The 19431-nt window shown below is 41.9% G+C and overlaps 1 protein-coding gene across 1 annotated transcript; it reads right to left on the bottom strand.

Moving 5' to 3' along the window:
* Window positions 1-3108: 3108 nt before the first annotated feature.
* On the bottom strand, window positions 3109-18983 carry fbxo33 (F-box protein 33). The gene is made up of 6 exons (XM_030443815.1): window positions 18146-18983; window positions 15963-16073; window positions 14561-14721; window positions 14266-14474; window positions 13708-14005; window positions 3109-12332 (listed from the first exon to the last, which is right to left on the bottom strand). Exons 1-6 carry the CDS (start codon window positions 18586-18588, stop codon window positions 12067-12069), a joined length of 1488 nt encoding a protein of 495 aa, XP_030299675.1. The 5' UTR covers window positions 18589-18983; the 3' UTR covers window positions 3109-12066.
* Window positions 18984-19431: the final 448 nt, after the last annotated feature.

Below are 19431 nucleotides of genomic sequence, written 5' to 3'. Positions count from 1 at the left end.
TGGATTTCTCCTGAGCCACAGGTGTGCAGGCGTTCTTCCTCTCTTCTCTGTATGCAGGCCTCTCTCTTTTGAACTTTACCACAAACTGCAGTGAGTTGAGAACCGTGAGTCTTAAATTGAAAATGAAACCCCTTTGAGTCCTGCTCTTGCAGCGCTTGCATATCAAAGTGTGAAACAAACATCAAACCGCAGTCAGTTTCCTGGTTCACATCTGCGTGTGGCACAACCTGCAACATTATCTACTATAGATGTGTTTATAGTCCATCACAACAAATATGATTCTTATGACTTATTCACATTGGCAATGTGTTACACTACAGCATTCAGCGTTGTTAACTTCATGCATTACGTGCATCCAAGTGCTCATATTTAATGGGTTATATTCATTGTTTGAAACACTGAGGTAGAAATGAGTTAATTGAGGTATACTGTTTATCACAAGGTGATGTTAGTATTAAAGGTCCCATATTGTGCTCATTTTCAGGTTCATAATTGTATTTCAGGTTACTATTAGAATAGGTTTACATGCTTTGATGCTCAAAAACACATCAGTTTTCTCAAACTCTCCAGTGCACTGTGATCCCCTCTTTCTGAAATGCCCTGTTTTAGCTCCAGTCTCTTTTGAGGCCCCTCCTCCTGAGTACCAAATGTGCCCCGATTGGTCAGCTGCACACGCCTGAGCCAGCACCGCTAACAATATCAGAGCAGCTTCACTAAATTAATTCTTAGGTGCCAAAGTAGCTGCTGTGCATAGATTATGCAAATGTTTGACGTGGTGACGCAGTGTGGTGTGACGAAATCACAGAATTAAAGCTGGGACTATGTTGACGTATGTCAAACATTTTTGAGAGCAGTGTTTTCTGTGGGAGAAAGGCGATTCTGTTGGTGCGGCCTCTGACCTTTTTAACTTTTAAGACCTTTTACACACACAAGAACATATATAAAACACTGAGTGAAAGACATTAACGAAAAGAAAAATGGTCTTAATGGTTAAATTCACCCTAAACCACACATAACTTACATCATAACAGATCTAAGATATTTTGTTTTATCCTAAACCTTTCAAACTGTTAATATAGTGGGGCTTGAAAATACCTCTGATCAGTTTTGTCTTTCTGTACCATCCAATATTATTTTATATGCTGACAATTTACGTCAGTGTTTTTAATATCTTTTTTCCCACAGGCTATTTTCCAGCAAAGAAATAAGAAAAGAGTGATGGCTTAATTATCTACCAGAACGGACCAATTAATGCAACCAACATATGTAAACATCTGATCATTTCAAGTCATCTATGAGAAGAAGGAGTTGCAACAATATTGAAACAGTAATGTATTAATCATTTCTCCTGTGTCTGACACAGTGGCTGGTGTTAATCAACATTCTGAGTGCTGGGGAATAATTAAGCGCCTCCTTGTGCGTTGTTGTTTGTCATCTCCACTGTAACTGTGAGACACACAAAATCTATTATTATATAACACCATCATGCTAATCTTATAGTCTGATTATACAGACGTGAACAGCCTCTTTGTCTGAGGTTTGAACGAATCAGAAAACAAACTCAAATTAGCAGTGTGCATTTTTCTCTGCTTTTCTGACAAAGATTATGGGCAAGCATTCAAACCACTGAGGCTACGCTTGGAATGAATCATTAGTCTCAGCAACCACAGACTGTGCTTTTCTTCATATTAAAGCAAGTCAGTAGAGTTGCTCCCTTGCTCTACAGTTCACAGGTGTAGCTTTTGTCTCATAATCATAATAATTAAGTAAAATCAGGAAACGGGGATATTTTGTGACATGGTTATTGGACAATGCAAATGTCACATTGTCTCAGCAGGTGGGACCCGAGGGAAAGCATCACTCCTCCTCTTTTTGTTCCTGTGTGTCTGCCTTGGCTCGGCCGTTCAGTTTCTCTTTCCCCTCTATTCACCTCCTCTGTCTCTGCCCATCACCAACCAACAATTACCCCAACGTTTCCCATTGTTGTGTTGCCATGGTGACACTGGACAAATCTCATTTCGCAGTGTTTCATGTTGCTGTCCCCCTTGAGGGAAAGCCCTGCAGTGGCGGCCCATTAAGAAGAGCTCATATCAGTGTCCCCTCCTCATCAGCTAGAGTCTGTTTAATGTAAAGCTAGAGACCATTCATATGCTTCTTTATTGAAGCTTTTTGAGCAATGGGACATTAAATCTATCTTGGCTTGAAAAGGTCCACTAGTACAGTGGTTTCCAACCTACTGGAGCTGTACCCCTGTTTGTGACTCGCTCGGCTATGACATCCTGTTTTGTTTCACTCCCACCAGTGAGATTTTATTATGACTGAGGTAATATTCTGCAGTCAGTTGGAGAAGGGGGTTAGCTGTAGATGACTTCCACTGTAGTAACATCTGATTAGAGGGAATACAGGTGAGCCACCCAAGTCCAACAGAGAAAAGACTGTGAAACCTGAGGACTCCTTGAGGTAACAAGCCTCAAGTACTTAATAACCCTCCAAACTACAGCTGCAACAATGAATCACTTTGGATAATTAGTTCATCATTCCCGCCATGTTTCTGTCAAAAAGTCAAACCTATGCGGTTCAGGCTTCTTAAATGAAAAGATTTGCTGCTTCATTTTAATTTGTGATAGTAAATGAGTGTTAGGATTTTGGACTGCTGGAAAAAAAGCAGTCTAAAGATGGCTCTCTGGGCTGTAGGAAATAGTGATTAGCATTTTTCTCAAATTATTTATTTTTTATAGACTTAATGATTAACGTAGACATATTCTGCTCATTTTCAGGTTCACGATTTTATTTTGGGTTACTACTAGAATAGATTTACGTCCTTTAATGCTCCAACAACACATCTGTTTACTCATACTGTCCAGTGCTGCAGCACTATATTCCCACTCCATCTAAAATGTTCTGTTTTAGCGCCGTCTCTTTAAGTCCCGTCCTCCCGCAGATAATAATTACTTGCAGTCCTGCGCCAAACAATTTACAGTAGTCATCATCTTTTAAACCTCAGGAAGTCTGAGAATCGTATTGCTGTCTGTAGACATGTACCCAGAAATCAGCTGAAGCTGAAAATGGAAAGGCAAAAAAGAAAAATAATAAGTCAATGGAAGCAAATTACTTTTTAATGCTTTTATTCACTGACTAAAAGAAGGAGAGCATTCATTCAACATTAATTCAAATCAACATTCGGCAGGTTGACCTCTCAAGTGTACGCCATCTGTCAGTTAAAAGAGGTTTTGTATGGAGGTTTGTAATGTATCCTCCCATTTCTCCACAACAGAACCATGGATCAACACTGTTCTCGATGATAAAATCTGTCCTCTCAGCTGGAGAGGACTCGTTCCCCGCAGACTCATCCAAAACACGGCTGGAAAGATTTCAAGTCAGAGTTGTCTAGACAATTTAGGGACGTTCTTAGAGTGGACCTTTTCCAAGTTGGTTAGAGCAATTCTTTATTCTCATCTGTGTTAAAAACCAGCTTGCAAAATACTTCAACAGATGTGAAGCCATACAGCTCAAAGTGGATCATGCAGATACATTTCAGTTGAGTTGGACGTGATGTTTATAAAATTGTTCACAGATCTGATCTGGATATTTTTTAAGAAATGCTTGAAATGTATCTATAATCTGCTCTGTGACCTGAAATCTGGTCTAGCTGTGTTTTGGGTTACGTCTGGTTCCCTGCTTTCAGGAAGAAGGTAAAACTCACTGCTATGTGCTCACTTAACAAACACAATCACACAGGAACATAACGCTCAGAATATTCAACATTGAGGATGGTAAAACCATTTTCGCAAAAAACACACAACAACATAGCTTCTGATTTACAAAGTCTGTGTGATTTTTTTGAATATACTTCATGTTCAGAAATTGAACCCGGACATGTGTTGCATAAGAGTATACCGCGGTAATGCATTGTTGATACCTATACAAATATGCACTGTGTGAGTTTATATATTTATATAGTTTATATTTCTTCCTCTATGGTTTTCTAAAGACGCAGCCGGGCGCTGTCAGCACTGCTTGTGCCCCTTTGTGGCCACTAGTAAGACTGCTGTTATTGCAAACTGTCCTGATTTTAAACAAATGCACAACATTCGTACCACGATAAAACTAGGGGCCATCTAGCCAGTCTCACAGAGACCAAGAGTGAGCCCGCCGTCACCGCTGCTGTCGCTGGGCTGGCTGACCAGAATCAAAAGATCTTAAAACTAAAACTGATAAGATTTTCATAAATCATCATAAGGCCAAGTATTGTCATTGCAAGTTCTTATTAGTTTGTACGTCTTCATTTCTACTGTGTGACAGTGAGAAAAAGAAAAAGAAAATATAAAAACAGAACCAAAACAGAGAGAAGAGTGTGGATTATATGCATTCCTCTTGCATAGTTGTGAGGCTGGAATGGGCAGCAGGCCTGCCTGCCTGGCTAATTAGGAGCTTTGGCTCTCCAGACTTGACAAGAAAGACTTTGTTTAGCAGCCAGAAACATCAGAGCCACAGTAGCTGAGATCTAAATGAAGATAGTTGGCTGACACTGAGCATGAATATCTATCAGTTCCTTGATATAGCCAGGCGCTACACACTAACCTCTGGGATATGCACCAGAGCGACTGACAGAGTTTGGCCAGGTTATGCAATCAGTGCCATTTTGTTGTTTCTTCTCAAGAAATGCAGTGTGACGATATTTGATAATACCCTTTATGTCACTGTTATGCTGGGATCATCATCATACACTTACTGCAAAACCAGATTTAGTGTCAGCTATGGCTGGAAGTAAAAACTGGAGGCTCTCAGTGTGGCCAACTGCTAAAGTCCTTGCTCTGTATGAACCTCTCCTTCTCCCGGATTATATCAGAGTCCACACACATCTATCTACCTCTGTTACACAGGACTGATTTTATACCAGTGCAATGCACATCCAGTGTTTTTCTCCAAGTAACAGAAACATATATCAGGATGTTAATCAGATTCTTCACATTCCTGTAGAGTCCAGCCCTGTGTGAGCCCATTCAGAGGTCTTGCATGTACTGGTAGTAGTCTATGGTCTTAGCATTTCAATAAAAAAATAAAACAAACAGGAAGCGTCTGAACTCTCACATTGTGACAAAGAAACCCTGTCCTTTAATGGTAATCCCTTCAGAAACAAGTCAACCTTCCCTGAAACTCTTTTAGAGAAGGCTTTAGGCCCAGAACCATCTCACTGCCTCTCTTTGACAGCGAGTTTGAGTTTCCAAAACATCCCAGAGTCAACATCACCAACTCTCAAGCTGGCATCGAGTCTGAGCAAAGATCAAAAGTGGATGTGAAACTGGTCGTGTGTGTGATGTGTGTCTGCCTGTGGCTCTGAGCCTGCGTTTAGACTGGTGCAGATCTGACACAGTCTGCTGCTTTGGTACTAAAATAACACACTAACGCTTCTGTCCACGTCAATACTATTAAGTAGCAGGAAAGAAGTGTCGAATCCCACTCTTTGTATTTGAGCCTGGTAGGACAGACTTATCAGGTCCCTGTATTTTAACAGTTTGAATAAACTGTCAACTGTCTCAGATGGGCAACATGAGAGGCCAGCTCCGCGGATTCAATTACTCATCAGGCCACAGAGGGTACCCTGTTGTCTTCTGGGATATCTCTATGAATGCATATAAAGAGCAGAGAACAATCTAAACAAAACAAAGAGGTCAAAGGGGCAGATTGAACTGGCTGTGACCACATCAATGTACAGTAGCTGCAGCTAATGGTCTCCTGAATAACTGACAGCCCATCTCCCCTCTAGAGCCTTCAAACGTCATTTAATAGCAGAAATCTTTCAAAATAAGTCTCTGCTAGCTCTGTGTTTCTGTCTGCATGTGCTGTTAAGTAAGTCCAGCACAGACATGAGGTGCCCCTCTGCATCCAGAGTGACCATGTTCTGTGTGTATTCATGTGTGTTCTGATGTTTTTTAACCTGGCAGACTGACTGAAATAGATGAACCCAACTCACTTCGTGGACACAGCAGCTAGTCCTTCATTTCAGCACAGTCGCATTCATGTGTTACCTTTAGTGTACCGGACACAAAAGGCCTTGAAATGGCCTCAGTATGCTGAAGCGTCGAGTGAAAGCACAGCTTGGTGTTGCAGTAACACGCGTTAGAAACATGGTCGACCTTTGAAAGGGTGACACACTTTAAACAGCCACTTCGAAATAAACAGGTATCACACCTCCGCTCTGCTCAGACCAGCTGGTAATCTGGTGTGACTAGTCAACACAAGCTGCATCCCTGATCTCTTCCAAAACATATCAACTCACTCAAAGTAAAAAAAATATAGCATATATATATATATTTAGAGAGAGAGAGAGTCTAATTTCCATGCAGACACTAGCCGTGTAGTATCTGTTTGCTAGTTAGACTGCCTGAGCAACCCCAGTTTGGAATGTCCTGTTCCTAGCAGATCTCTAGCAGCGGATCACTTTACAGTTCTAAAAGCCGGGGGCTGAACACTTCCACATTGAATTTGACCTTGGCCACGGGCACACAGGCCTTTGTCCCAGCCGGGAGGCTATAATCTGTCAGAAAGTAGCTTGTGGAAGCATCTGAGGGAGTGCTCAGCCCCGACGTGTTCTGATATTGAACCGAACCTCCTCGTCCTCCTCGCCTTTAGTTTTACATTCACTCACTCCTCACAGTGAAACAGGTGATGGGAAAAACAGAGAGGGAGAAATATGGTGTTGAACAAATACGGCTGACATGGTCCAACTTTGTCACACTATAGAAGGAAGCTGCACTCGAGTGACAGGCCTTGCTTTGCTCTGTGATGCCTCTGTAACATGCAGGAATTTGGCCACATTGTACAAGCTGGGCACCAATGTGGCATACCCTTATTAAGTGACATATGATGTATATAGTGACATAACTATGCCTACATTTTGAACATAGGGTTCAGCCTCTAGCACAACATTTGACCAACCTTTGCGTACAGGTCTGCTTTGGTCTCTTTTGACAGCAGCCACACAACAACACAGCTGACATTTTGCCTCATCCAGCACAGTCTGGTCCACAGTACAACAAGGGCAGAGTTTAGACACACAAAAACAAAATGGTAGTCGTCAGTGTGAGAACCTAAGAGTGGAGTGGAACCACTATGAGTCAGGACAAAAGAAATGTCATGATGGAAAGCACTAGAACAAGGTGTAGAGTAGAGAAGAATACTGGACCAGCCTCCTGCCAGTGTGTGCGTACATGGGCACTTCAGATAGACTTGTGTCTGGGTTTTAGTTTGTTCCACTGTGGTCTTTGGCAGCTTAAAACACATCGAGGGAGGAGAACAGATCCAGTGACTCCTGTTACTCGTATGAGTGAGCTAGAGGCCTGAGCTATTGTAACTTTCCCTCCGACTGTACCCTGAGAACGAATGACTTCTGTTCCTGTTTCCTGCTGCAGCAGAAGTGATAAGACTACACTGCCTAACATGATCCCCCCCTTAAATACACACACACACACATACACAAATGTATGCAGAAAACACATGATGGCTGCTGACAACTTGTTCACACACACACACATTCATACCATCTTATTCACACGTTTCTACTAGATACTTTTGAATGCTTACATGACAACTTGCGCAAAAAAAAAAAAGAAATACAGGCACGCTCCAAGAAAAATTAAAACACATGCGTGCTGAAACATTAACTACTGTAGCTTCTAATATTGCCTCCTTAAAGGGTGAACTAACAACATAACAAACAAACAAACACACGGCTAATAATAAATTGGGGAGAGCAGAGGTTTGAAAAGCAGACTCCAGAAGCTTTCAGGCACGAGATGGCTCAATATTTAGCTATAGGGGATGACACAAAGAGCTCACGGATAAGTCATTTCCCCACTGATAGTAGTTCTGAAAATGCTATGCTATATTGTGACTATATGAGTGTAAAGTAATGTGCCTGTCAGCAATGTCCCACTGGCAGAACTTTGTCTCACCTCTTCTCTCCTTGCCAGAACAACACAGAGTTATTTCCACACCATCATCACTAAAATATTGGTGTGTTTTGGTAAAGAAACAAAAAAAAAAAAACTGAAGCAAAAAATCAAGATGCCTTTCTGCTCTTGTGCTTTCGTCTACATCGTCTTCATTGTCCAGATTTGTGGCCTGAACTTTCCTAAAATATTTATATGATCACCACTTGTCACATTGGCTTCTGATAAAGATTTTGTCCTTGAGCCTCCATTCCAGAAGACTTTCTTCATGATTAGAACAGTAGACATTTTCCAAATGGGAATATTATAGTTAAAGAAAAATGCAATTCTGCTCTAGCTAACCATCACTCAGGGAAAGTCAAAGTCCCTCCCCTTATTCTGAGCAGAGACATGAGGGCCCTCAAACACTGCGATCTGATTCCACTGTGCAGCCAATGTCATGAGGGGAGTTGAGCAGGCAGGAAACACAGGAGGAAGCACACACCGCGGGTGAGGGTGAATTTAGTAAAATCAGCTGTTTAAAATCGGTTGTTCATAAAGATCCATTTGCTCGGATCAGATTATCTAGTTTGAAATTACATTCTACTATATATCACTGTGATTACCCCCTCTGATCAGGCGATGTCTACACACAATACACACTAATAACATGTTACATCTCAGATAAAGGAGCAAAGTTGTGCTCTAAAAAAACAAAATGGCAGGGAAAAGTGCAGGGGGAGGAGGAAGATAAGATAAAAACCAACATATTTTGGTCTGAATGTGTTACGTTGGTATTGCAATCGCCTCCAAGTGTGTGAGTGTACAGCCACAGGCAGCCTTTAAAAGAAACTCTTGGTACCAGAGTGCATTTATCCTGAGATATGGACCAAGGACTAGAGAGATTATCATGGCTAAACCATCAAGGTCCCTTAACAGATAAGCAGACATTTGGTAGCTGCAGGCCCACTAACTCATCAACCAATTCATTCAGAACGAAGAAAAGTGCCGGCACATTGTATAACTCTGGTTCCATATCAGTCCGAGGGGAAAAAAGTTGCAGGTCGACCTTGTAAACTACAGACCTTGATATGGACCTTCACAGTCTGCAATGTCTTTGCCCCGACCTCTAAAGTGCCATGGTGTGCACAACAGTTACTGAGCTGAAGCCATCTTGGAGGGTAACTTTCCAAACAATGGCAAGGTGACGGTATTTGCCTACGGAAGTAAGGCTCAACCCAACTTTGATTTTGCTTGTAAAATCCCAACTCAGCTCAGGAAATGCCTTAACAAGACCCGAGTGTATCACAGCAGCCACAACACTGGAGCACCAGATGGAAAGATAACTGGTCCAGGTCATACTCAAAACTAGGTTTTTGTGGGGCACAATATTTGGTCTGGCTCGAGCCCTGAACATGGCGTGCTCGTTCTTCCACAGAGCCTGAACAACATATTTCATTTATTAGGGCAAAGGCATTATGTTGGTAAATTTTCAAAATTAGAATCAGACTATGAAAAGGCAATTATGATTCAATCAAAGTAATGCCTTCCCCCTAGTTAATGGAAGCCAGCTAGACAGATCCACTGTGCCAGACAGAAGTTGTTCCAACTACATTCAGTTCAGACAGTAATTGGGCCCAGCATGTCCTCTATGACAGCATGGATTTTCTTCCACGGCCACTCTGCTCCCCACATCATCTACTGCCGATATTAAACATGTGCAATGAGCCATCCTTTAGTCTATATCAACCTTAATCTTTAAAAACAAATGTATGATTAGGTTTGCTGACACCCTCAACCATGGCGGAGCGAGGGTTTATCAGATGGCAAGATAAACAACATCGTTAATAACAACAACAACAACTGTATCCAGAAAACAAGGGGCTGTTTCCAAGGCAACTGTGACTCAAGAGGAAATAAAAAAAAAAAAGACAATATCTTACACTCACTGATTGTTTCACACACCCTATTCGACCACTGTCCTGGTCAAAGTGATGTTAAGAGCCTACCTGAGACTGACAGAGAAAATCTTCACCACAGAAAAACGCCAAACGACCCAAAACCTTGTTGTGCTGTAGGTGCCACTTCTTGGAAAAATAACCAGCCTTGGCCGTCAGTGGGACGTACAATGTCCAAACTTATTTAGGCAGCAGCTCTGGCTGTTTGTGGCAAGATGTGCATCTGCCAAATTTCTGCGGAAATGACAGCTATACAGTAAGCCTTCAATGTTAACAAAAACCTGACTGGCCAAGAGAATGACACTATGGGAGTTAAGTTACATTCAGTACACACTTTTCTTTTCCCTGTTCTTTAGCATGAAAAGTTTTACTCCATGACAAGAAATAAATAGTTCCTGCCCTCAAAACAACTGGCATGACTGCGAAACCTCAGGAAGCTGTGCCTACAAAGCATTGGTGTTGTTTTAGCATGGCCTCACCATGAACTGTGAAGTAGTCACAGAGATTTCTATGTATGGCATTATGGAATGAAACCCCTTTTTCTCGTTGGAGTAATGCACAACTAATTAAAGATTTCTAAATTTCAGAGCCTTTCAAATTATGATGCACACTCTGTTCTCTTCTTTGACTTAAGGACTTGACATTTTTCTATAAAAGGGCTCTGAAATAGTGATACAAGTCTTGACCTCTAGAGGAGAGCAAAGGCAGCTATATTCACTGTGAATATAGAACAAAGTTGCAAAGATTTACAACCAGCTCACTACAGATCAAAACAAAACAGTTGGGGTGAGTGGTACTGTGACAGGCTGAATCTTATCGTTTGGCTCTGAATGTCAGACGGAAGATGAGGCTCCCTTTGTTATGGACTAGTGAGGTTTCTTAAAAAGTCGACAGGTGAGCAGGGTGGGAAGTGTGTCGGCTGCAAGCATGTAACAATATTCTCCGTAACACCATCAGTAAGATGCTCAAAATCCTTAATGAAACCGTTCGGCTTTGGAATGCCACTCACTTTACAATGGACATAAATCTGAGTCATAGCACTGACATGGCTGTTGCTGAAAACAACATTAAAACTGATGAGCTCCTGCCACATTACAGTGGACACTTCCACTCTGCTGGCAAGGCTCTCAAACTAGTGGACAAGTGCACAAGGTGCTCTTTCGGAACAACAGCAGAAGCAGCTAAGGTTGTGTTACCAAGGAAGTGATTGATCGGTTTGTTTACAAACTCCAACTTTTGTCAGAGTGGAGCAGACAGACAGACCGACACAGAGCAAATATTTCAAAAAAAAAAAAAAAAAAAAAAAACTTTCACAACTAAAGCGAATAGCTTTTGCTGGAACACACATTCCCCTCCCCTAAATCCCACTGGTCCATCACTCAACCCGCCTGCCTGTCCTGTTCTAGCGGTGAGCAGGATAATAATATATCTGTATTTAAATACACACAAAGCCTATACAGGCAAGGGAACCACCACACAGGTAAAACAAGGTTATACACAGAGCAGGGAGAGATCAAAAGCGGTCAAATAAAAAAAAGAAACAAAAAAGAATAAACAAATCATAGTTACATCATACAGAGGCTCTGGAGGTTATTATGGTGAAGGATAGACATCGAGTTCTGAATACTTGATCAAGACCAGACCAGACTGGGCCAGACCAGAGTGCACTGAGAGCAGCAGAATGACCAGATTCAGCAGACTAATTAAAATGGTCATAATTCATAAAGTCTAGCCTGTGGTCAGAGTACACAGATTGGTATGCCGTCAAACTGAATGAATACCAACTAATTATCAAGAAAAATAGAATATCCAATTTTAATTGGGTAGTCTTAGTTGGAAAATAGATTTAAAACATCAAAAGATTACATTTGTCTGTCCAATTTACTGGCTTACTAGATAAACAAAAGGCAAAGCTGGAAAACTGAATCATTTAGAAAGTGGTAGGACTTGCTAAAATCCCTGTGAAAGAAACGCAAAAATAAAAGTAAAATAAAAACAATCAGCTTCACATAAGTTCATATAATGTAATTCCTAGATTGATATAAAGATCCAGTTGAGATTTCTCACTTAGGTCTGCTTCAGGCCTCGTACAGAGGTCTGAGTTGACTTGGACTTGGTTAGTCTGACCTGGTCTTGATGCACTTTAAGCTGTGATGTGTTGCATTTGTCATCCCTGCCTACATGCCCATGCTGAAGGCGTGCAGCTCGCGGTGGAAGTGCTGGGTGGGTTCAGACAAAACCAGGCTTGAATCCAGGCAAGGGTGCCAGACACGGCCGAGGCCCAGTGACACCTCCTTGACCAGGTTGTGAACCGGGTCGCCCTCCATGCACACCGACTGGTCTGGGTCGAAGTCGATGCTCTCCTCAGAGACGGTCAGGACACGAAGACTTGAGCCACGCAGCCGAGAGATGGCCACCAAGTTATGTGACCATACAGTGTAACCTACAAAGGGAGAGATGTTCATTGAGGTTGGACTAATCCATTATTTAATTAATTAACACAATTAAAGATAAATAATGAAAATGATACCACTCAAAATACCACTGGATACAAATGACGACATAATATATGATGATATTATGAGAAAAGAAAAAACATGTGGTTACCATTTACTGTAATTTTATTTTGTTTCCCCATTCATACTTTCCTCACATAGATGCTTGGATGAACCAACTTGACCTTATTCTAGACAAAGATCCTGGAACAGATGGCAGTTGCTACACGCACTGACAAAACAGTAATATTAGCAATGTCTAGACCGAGTGGTTTCCAGGGAAAATATGCTATTGTCACATGTTTGAGATTTTGCTCCCCACACAGAAAACGGCTTCACGTCAGAAATTAAACCGCTGCAGTTACCCGCAGTGCTACAAAGACCGCTGGCCTCTTTCAGCTCATCGTTTTGTTCATTTTTGCTGACAGAAACTTTACTCATTGGTTCAATCTCACTGCTCTAATCAGCACAAAGCAGAAAGTGGTTTTCAGCGAAACTACACCCACTGTATACTTCCCACATGACACCGAACATCAGATGGACAAAGTTGGTAACCGACTTGTGAACATAGCATTTAGCAGCCAATGAGCTAAGTATTTTTCTCAGGAGATGGTGGAGAGCAAAGGAGAGCTAAGGTGAGCTAAGGGAAGACTTAAATGTAGGGTGGCCAGAAACAAAAAAATAAAAAGATTGATTCAATAATGTGCAATAATTCAATTAACATTGATTTAATATTTAGTGGTTGCACCTGGCATTGAAAATTTATCTTGAGTTACCACAAGTACAATTAATGGGGCCACCGAAAAATAGCTGACATTAGCCATGGAATGTTTTGAAAAGTACACTTGAATGTCAAAATGTAATCAGGTTTGAACAACAGATTTAGAAGGAATGTGTAGTAGTGTGACTTGAAGCTATCTGGCATTAGAGTAACAGTCAGTACTTGAACACCCACTCTTTTCAGTTCACACTGCTGCCATTTGGTAAAAGATACAGAAGTAACCAATGCCATACCACCAGACCAGGAAGCAGCTTAATTTTTCACACCGTGAGACTCTTGTCATCAACACTCCAGATAGATGCAGTCGGACTCAAAGTCAAAATCTTTGCAAATAAATCTACATTGCATCTCGTTTCTCTTTTTGTAGCAACCAACAATGGTCCAGTCTAACACAGATTACGCCAACGAAGCCTGGACAAATTAATAAACTATATTCAACTACTTCAACCACTTATGTGTGTCATAATAAAGATGGCCCAAAAGACCAAAATAATAGTAAAGTCACTTTACGGTGTATCCCTGCATTAACAAGCTGAACTCACCATGTATCACCAGTACAGCCAGCTGAGTACATCTCCATGTCAAGAGGACCAATGGGTCTTCATTCCGATTGACACTGAGGTCAGGGAAGTCGGGGTCATCCCTCAGGAGCAGGAAGTGAGTCAGCGTTTTGTTGTACTGCTGAGAGATGAGCTCCAATGTGGCGTCGGACACCAGTGTGTTGTAACTATCGAGGTGGAGGCGCTCCAGAGGAAGGCTTGGCTTTAAGACCCTGAGCAGCTCTGAGCTGTCCACCTCCAGGGCCATGATGTACACTCGCAGGTTGGCACTCACACGAACCTGGGGAGGATCATGTAAACTTGAGTTATATATGGAGATTTAATCAAACTCAAAGCTGGAAGCAGCAGTGCAAGACCAAAGAAAGTTGCTATGCAACTGTTGTTTCAATGGCATAGGGCATTTCAACCAACATTTACATGTAGTCATCAAATGGAGCAAGTGGCTGGTGTGGAATTATTTGACTGAGAAACTAAAGCCATTTTAAGCCCTAAATTAGCAAGCATATATTTAAATGGGGTATAAGAGGGTTGTTGCATTACCAGTGCCTTCCAGTCGTCCTCTGTAGCTGTCCCTTCTACTGGTTTGAACTCCAGGGCAGCCCCGTTTAGCAGCAGCGAGAGGCGGTGCAGTGGAGTACGCCGTGGAGATGCCAGCAGACCACAAAGCTCAGATGTCAAATCAGAGAAATCCAGAGCCAGAGAGTGAAGATTAGATAGACGATCCAGCTCTGATGGAGAGATGAGGGGACCTGAGGAAAATTCAAGAGGTGATTTAAACTAATATAATACAATTTAATTGCATTCACGGTTACAAATAGATCCTTCCCAAACATACCCAGCTGGTGGTCCAGTAAGCTGAGGTGCTGCAGGGTCTCAGCTGAAGGATTTGACAAGCAGGCTAAGGAGCAGGGAGTTACCAGACCCAGCATGAAGCTACAAGACAACCACCTCAGCTGCCTGCTGTTAGACAACAACTCCATGAACAACTGCTGGATTCTGCAGAGAGCACAGAGGAAGCGTAATGAAGACAGGGATGATGAGAATTAGCTTCAATTCACTTTACCAGAAGAGACTACAGCTGCCTGAGTGCTGTTTATGTTAGTTCAAATGAGATCTAAAGCAAAAAACCTTTTGAGTGAGCAAAGAAAATCAGAATAATACCAGGATACACATTTGTACAAAGAAAGAGATAAACAATGGGAAAACACTGCACTGAGAAAACCAATTTGTATAATATTTTTTCAGTTTATTAATATCTGTTGTGGCCTTTAGATAATTCAATACAAGCATTTACTCAACGCACAGGGTCTACTGAAGAATCTAGATTGTGTGCAATCCTCAGACCTGTCCTACAACGACGGGCATGAAGAAGAAGGTGTCCATTGACATCACATTCTCATGTAATGCCACCCACCTCACTACCACCGAGCTGCAAAGCAAACCCACACTGGTTGCTATGAAGGACTGTGATATGAAAAGGACAGACCATCACAACTAGTAATAATTCATACACTGTCCTGGACAATAAATTGCCTGTGTGCGCTGAAATAAGTCCCATAATTGAATGCCCTGACACACACAATCATATATACAGTATACACAGTGCAACATCAGTAAACTAACATTAGACTCAACAAAGCAATGTCCGCAAGCCTGCGGATAACTTCAGATTTGACCAAAGTTTCTAAAAGGTATACGATATATCATCGTTTATAATTCTCAGTCTCTAAACAATCCTTCTCCAGAGACTGATCCACAGAGAGCCTACTGCTCCTAAGCACTCAGAGTTACATTACAGCAACAGTTTGTTGACAGAACGCTGCTCACACACACAGCAAGTGTTTTATGCAGACAGGTTGTTATGATGCGGTGTGGTGATGCTGGAGCTGTGTTGTGCCAAACTGTCTTAAGAACATCTACCAATGTTGTTAATTATTATCATTCTGAAACACCAAAGACACAATCTTTTCAATTCCAAGTAAGGGTGCCAACGGTGCCATTTTGTATATAACACTCCCACGCAAACATTCACGGAAATACCAAAATCACAACAAATACTATCTTGTCCATTCATGCTCTGCGATTACTCATCCCAATATAACAACCATGTTGCAGTCTTATATAAAGCAAATTCTATTTGCAATCCAAGAACCACTCTCTGGACAGAAACAAATGCTGAATCTAACCATTTCTGACAGTGGACAGAAAATGATTGATGTTGCTGTGTTCGAGCTTACTCATTGATCTTTTTGTCTCCCTGGTGAATTTGATGTAGGTTGGAGCTGTCCAACAGTCCCTCCTGCTGGAGAATACAGGTGTCTCCATATAGACTCAGCTTCTGCAGATTTCTAGAGAAGGAGAGAAAGAGGAAGTACAGAGAGGAAACAACAATATTTAATACAAGATTAATCTATGCCAACATGTCCTCTTAGCCATATTTAAGATGTTTTTGGAGCAAAATGCTCTGTTTTGAACTGACAGGCAACTGGCATTACACAAAGATATGCGTGTTTTAGCCATTTAAGCAATAATTTAAAACAGATGGGTTGGTTTCCTCTCGTGGTCAATTATCATTCAAACCTGAGTGAATATTTCCGTGGACAACAGCAAATAAACACTAGTAAGTGTTGAGGTGAAAAGTGAGAGGTAACAGTAATTATTGAGACATCTGTCATGAGAAAAGTATAAGATCCCACATTTTAGTGAGCATGCTGAGCAGACTGACCTGATACACAGCTAAGCCTAAATTGCAATTTAGGAGTGGGAATGACAGAGTAACTCACCATACAATGCAAAGGTTGATGCCTTTAAAAGCAGTCAAGGGAAATGCAGAGTTCACAATGTACCCAGTTACAACAAGCTTTCTACATTTGTTTGTATGATGATGTTGAAAATCACCACTGTACGTTGTGGGGAGAGATTATAAACCACAAGTGCGACATGAAGCCACACATGACGTGGGCCTACCTACTAGGTACAGTGCACATTAAATTTCATGCAGCCCACTTCCTGAAAATCAGCTGACAGCAAAGCTTCAAAAAATGGAACAATTACTTATCTATTCTCATTACTTTAAACATCCCATATCAGTTGATTTGTGAAAGTTAGCTTCATGAAAAACTGACTTTCTGTCAACTGATAACATGGGAGCGTACATTAGGTATGGCAGCTGGTGTTTGTTATCAGTGGTCAACAGGTTAGAATTGGCAAAAAATAGTGAAAAGCAATAAAATATATCAGATAACATCATTAGTGGAGAATTATTTTTATTGCTGGTTTGCTTTTGGCAGTCTTGTAATAAGGAACTGAGCAGGGCCTGCAGACTGCACGGGCTGGATTTGAATCTTGGTTTCATAATATTAGAACATGTCTACTCAACGTGTACCAAACACCCAAATTCACGCCAACCTTGGTACACGAAGAATTAATGTACTGTTTTGTACTGACAGAAAAAGTCATGCTCCAACCACTGCAACCTTTGTTCATTTCCAGATTCTGAGTTGTCTGTAGCTTCCAATATTCTCCACTAAAACCACATCAAAAAGCTGAGCAAATTCAGTCTGTGTGCTGACACCCTGACGTAGGTTTGTCGGTGGGTTTTTGAACAGAAAGTGTGGAAAGCTGCTCAATGAGAGGAAGCCACACAGCAGAAAAGGTTTGAGCCCCCTCAGCAGAACTAAGACATGAACTGCACGGCTTTGGATGGGGTGCTAGTTCAGTGCTATAAATGACCGTGGAGAATAATAGAGAATGTGGGAGAAGGTATGACGTACAGGAGCTCTGCACTACATTCAGTGATCTTAACATTCAAAGTCTCACATATAGTTGTTACCTCCATAGCAGAAAAGAGCCAAGTGGCTGAATTTCATGTATGCAACACATAAGTGAATATATCCTCCAGTGTGCAATGAAACACGAGAGCTAAATGTATATACACATACACTGCATATGTGTGTGTGTCAGTGCTGATATCAGCAAGTCACAACCAACAAAGCCTTCTCTAGCCACCACCAGTGCTGCATTGTATCTATTGGTATGAAGACCCCAATCTAACACAGAAAATAGAGCTGGCAACAAAAGAAACGCAGACGAGCGTTTGACTTGGCGTTAACGCACCATAATTTGATGCATGTATGCGTGAAAAGATGTACTTCAATGCTGTTGTATTACCAGCATCTTGAGAGGTATGATGATATCGTTAGCTACTAACTCCACTGCAAAGACATGACCCGCTTACGTAACACCTAATGTCAGGGTTTGTTTATAGCTAACTAAGCTAGCTAGCTGCTAGCTTACTGCGACGCATCAGATACCATGACATTACAAACAACCCAGCAGCTGTCATGCGAATTCCTGTTTTAAATCGAATACAAACGAAATTTCACTAAGGGATTTTAGACATATTGTATGTTAACCCTACCTGTTGTTGCGGATGCTGGTGAACACACACAGCACCTGGTCCAAATAGGTGGCCATGGCGTCCCTCCATCGCTCGGAGAGCTGCGGGTCATTATCGGGACCCGGAGGCTGGTCCATCCTGGTGGACGACGGGTCGCTGTTCAGAGGACTCAGGTAGCCTTCCACCGGTGCGAGTTCAAGCTGCAGCTCACGCACGAAGGAACCGAACTTCCGCATGAGGAACTCCAGCTTCGGGTTCTCCTCCGAGCTGGAGCCGCCACCGTTACACCCACCACCTATCCGCAGTTTGAGCTCGGTCCACAGCGCAGGGTAGAAGAGACACTCCCTCCATCGTGAACATACGGCCGAGGCCCGGAGCTTGTCTCGGTCGGACAGAAAGGAGAATATGTGAACGATAAGCTCGCTGGGCAAAGCCATGGCTCCGACACCCCCGCACAGAGCCATGGCAAGCTAAGAAAACTGCTGTCAGAAAGCCGACGAGATACAAATTAAATGTCACAACCGTTTTTAAAAGCCCAGCGCGGCAGCGGTGAGTATCAGCGACACTTCTTCCTCTCGGTGAAAACAAACGTTTTAAAGCTTTGCCTTCAATACTATTGGACCGCACCACTGCTTTTGAATGCACGGGGAACAAAACAATCCTCAAAAATATTCCAAAAATGTCTGTGACGGAAAATCTGTCCTTATTTGTATTTGGCAGAATTACGATTTTACTTATTCAAACACATAATGGGTTAGTGACATTTCCACTTGAGTCTTGGTAAGCTGTGATTGCATCGCCTCATGGTCAAGTGAATGGTTTGGTCCTGAGTGCCGTTATTTTTGCCATGCTGCGCTCCTCCGCTACGAGGCGCTGTTTCGCAGCAGGAAAAAAAAACACAGAAGCCAACACGTGATCTTTATTATGGAGTTGGTTCCCACCCACCCAGACACAATCCCCCCTTCACCCCACTCCAAAGACATTACAGGGCGAACAAAAACCACACCGCAGCATTAGACTGAAGTGGCAACAGTCTGAAAAAAAGTTATTCCACACAAGTTTAACTGTAGCACAACAATAAATGTGAAGCAATGATATCCTTAGCTCTCAGGCTCCTTCCCAAGGTGCTCTCACAGATATCTATGACTAATTTTTGTCAAAAGAAAAATCACCATAGTGTGTCTGCTACAATATAGATATATATATATATTGTATAATATAAGATACCTGCTAGTTCCTCTGTACATATTTATGATGCCTTCAACTGCGACTGATTCCCTATTTAAAAAGCTTCAATTTATCCCAAC

Source organism: Sparus aurata, chromosome 16 (genome assembly GCF_900880675.1).
Source record: "Sparus aurata chromosome 16, fSpaAur1.1, whole genome shotgun sequence".
NCBI lineage: Eukaryota > Metazoa > Chordata > Actinopteri > Spariformes > Sparidae > Sparus > Sparus aurata.
The sequence above is the reverse complement of the archived record's forward strand: the minus strand, read 5'-3'. Positions and strand labels throughout refer to the sequence as shown.

Coding starts and splice junctions, on each gene's coding strand:
- fbxo33 (XM_030443815.1), bottom strand. CDS start 18,588: ATGGCTCTGTGCGGGGGTGTCGGAGCCATGGCTTTGCCCAGCGAGCTT. Junction 14,475..14,560: donor CTTACTGGACCACCAGCTGG/GTATGTTTGGGA, acceptor AATTTTCCTCAG/GTCCCCTCATCTCTCCATCA. Junction 14,006..14,265: donor AGGACGACTGGAAGGCACTG/GTAATGCAACAA, acceptor GATCCTCCCCAG/GTTCGTGTGAGTGCCAACCT.